Raw genomic sequence first — 2,826 nt, forward strand, 5'->3', positions numbered from 1 at the left:
TGCTGCCGCTGCTTTTGGGCGTCAGCAGCCCTACAGACCCCACAACTTCACTTTAAAGACAAAAGAATATTAAATGCTGCTTTAATAGAGGCTGCTTAGTGCTGCACATGCCTCAGGTCCGCAGACACTGCAGCAGCAGCGCGCAGCAGCAGCAGCAGCCGCTGCATGTGCGCTGCCATGTGCGGCGGGGCAGCGCGCCCCAAAGCCCCCGAGTTTTGCATTTATTTCTTTTTTAATTTCTTTTATTTTCTTTTTCGCGCATTTCGAGCTGCTGCATGCGAAAGAAAGGCCAAAGACGCAGCTCCAGCGGCCCGCAGCAGCAGCGGCTGCGGCCCGTGGGCCGTCTGCTGCTGCTGCTGCTGCTGCTGCTGCTGTGTGTGCAGCAAACCCAGCCTCTACACGCTTCCTGCTGCTGCTCTTTAACTTCATTTCACTCATTTGCTGCTGCACTTCGCAGCGGGGGGCCCCCGCGCAGCTGGGGGGCCCCCCGGCCTCTGTGGGGCTGCAGGGCCTGCAGCAGCTAGCTGCCAATTGGCCCGGGCGGGGGCCCCCAGCTAGCTAGCCACGCATGTAGCTAGCCACGCAGCTAGCCAGCTAGCTAGCCAGCTAGCTAGCCACCCAGCTAGCCAGCTAGCCACGCAGTTGAGGGCCTAGAGAGGCTTCAAAAGGCCGAATTAAATAATTAGAATTAAAAAAAAAGAAAAAAATATTTTCAATTTTTGCCAAGTTCGAAAATAACATGCAGACTCTTTTTGCTTCCTAATGAAAATGCTTTTTTAATTTTTTTTTAAAGATTTTAAATTCTTTTTAAATTCTTTTTGAATTATTTTTGACTTCTTTAAATGCTTTTAAAATTGATTTTAAGTTCTTTTAAAAGCTTTTAAAATTGTTTTTAAGTTCTCTTTAAATGCTTTTAAAATTGTTTTTAAATGCTTTTTCAAATGCTTTTAAAATGGCTTTTTAATTCGCTTTAAAATGATGCTAAAATAGTTTTTAAAATTGTTTTTTTAATTCTTTTTAAATGGCTTTTAGATGAGTTTTAAAACAACTTTTGATAAATAAATAAATTAAATAAATGGTTTTTGCCTCTTAAATACTTTTAAATATACTTTTATGTTTTTAAATGCTTTTTTAAATATTTTAAAAGACTTTTTAAATGTTTTTGAAGTTCAATTGTTTCGAAATGGTGAAGTTCCTCGACTTGGGAAATATTTTGCTTCAAACGTTTCGGCATTTGTTGCTGCAGCGCTTTCAGCAGCAGCAGCAGCAGCTGCTGCTGCTGCTGCTGCTGCTGCTGCTGCTGCTGCTCCCTTGACCAGTGGTCAGTTTGCTGCTACGCAGCAGCAATTCGAAGCAAACAAAAAGCAGCAAAAGCTCTATTTAATTAAGATGTACTTTCGCAGAAAGAAGAAACTAAATTTATTATTATTTTTATTTTGGCCAAGTAAAGAATAAAATAAATACATAAATAAATAAACAAAAGTGAAGAGAAAAGAATTATATTGAAATAATTAAATAAACGAAAAGATAATTAAACAAAATAAAAGAAAAAAGAAAAAAGAACTAATGGGAAATAATGCGAAACAAATAATAAAAGATATTAAAAACTTTTGAAAAGAACTCAAGTCCTATCCGGCTTACTCCTAAACCCTAAACCCTAAACCCTAAACCCTAAGAGCATCAAGCAGCAGCAATCTGCTGCTGTTTGCTGCTGCTAGGGACGCAGAACTCCAACTTAAAATAAAATTGTTTATAAGAAATAAATTTTTAATTAAATTGTTTTAAGGGAATTAATTTTTAATTAGATTGTTTTAATGCATGCGCTGCATGCATTAAATAATAAATTATTTCTTTATAAAAAATTATTTAATTTCATTTTACGAAACTTTTTAAATTTAAATTGCTGCTTATTAATGGCATTAATGGCAGAATAATTAAAAGCTTTCTTTGCTGCAAATGTCTTTGGCAATTTCCCATTTCGAGGCTACTTCACACGAATAAAGAACCAAACTAGGGTTTAGGGTTTAGGGTTTAGGGTTTAGGGTCAAACTAGGGTTTAGGGTTTATGGTCAAACTAGGCCCTAGAGTTTAGGGTTTAGGGTCAAACTAGGGTTTAGGGTTTAGGGTTTAGGGTTTAGGGTCAAACTAAGGCTTAGCGTCTAGCGTCAAACTAGGGTTTACGGTTTAGGGTTTACGGTCAAACTAGGGTTTAGGGTTTAGGGTTAAGGGTCAAACTAGGCTCTAGGGTTTACGGTCAAACTAGGGTTTGGCGTTTAGGGTTTAGGGTCAAACTAGGGTTTAGGGTTTGGGGTTTAGGGTTTAGGCTCGTGGAAACGAAAACCAAGAAGTGAATTTCGGGTTTAGGGTGTTTTAGGGTTTAGGGTTTAGGGTTTAGGGTTTAGGGTTTAGGGTTTAGGCTCTTTGGAACAAAAACCAAAGCGATGCATCTTTTTGCACTTGTTGGAATTCTTTTGCAAATAAAAACCATTTGAAGCATTTCAATTCACAATTAGAAAAAGATTGAAAGAAAAGAATTTAATTTAATTTTAATTTAATTTAAATTTTAATTTAATTTAAATTTAATTTTAAATTAATTTTAAGTTCATCTTTTTTCAAGTAAAGTGTCTGCTGTACGTACACCGCAGAGCCTGGGAGCTCCCGAGGCTCCGTTTAGACAAATTGGGACTTTCTGTGATCCACTTTTTAGAAAAAGGGGTTTTAAAACGCCAAAAAGGGTTTTAAAACCCCAAAAAGGGTTTTAAAACCCCAAAAAAGGGTTTTAAAATGTCAAAAAGTGTTCATTTTTGTTTTGAAATGTCCAAAAGC

General features: G+C 37.5%; 1 protein-coding gene across 1 annotated transcript in view; it reads right to left on the bottom strand.

Moving 5' to 3' along the window:
* Positions 1-1,681, bottom strand: part of ENH_00078690 (hypothetical protein, conserved) — a gene marked incomplete at both ends in the record, with an annotated part of 8,770 nt that extends 7,089 nt beyond the window's left edge. The window contains 2 exons of the mRNA XM_013583140.1: positions 1-30; positions 1,671-1,681. The exon at positions 1-30 is cut by the window's left edge and continues 621 nt beyond it. Coding sequence (XP_013438594.1) covers positions 1-30; positions 1,671-1,681 — 41 coding nt within the window. The remainder of the gene's footprint in view (positions 31-1,670) is intronic.
* Between the last annotated feature and the right edge of the window lie 1,145 nt (positions 1,682-2,826).

The sequence above is a fragment of the Eimeria necatrix genome, genomic scaffold (assembly GCF_000499385.1).
Source record: "Eimeria necatrix Houghton genomic scaffold, Enh_scaff832, whole genome shotgun sequence".
NCBI lineage: Eukaryota > Apicomplexa > Conoidasida > Eucoccidiorida > Eimeriidae > Eimeria > Eimeria necatrix.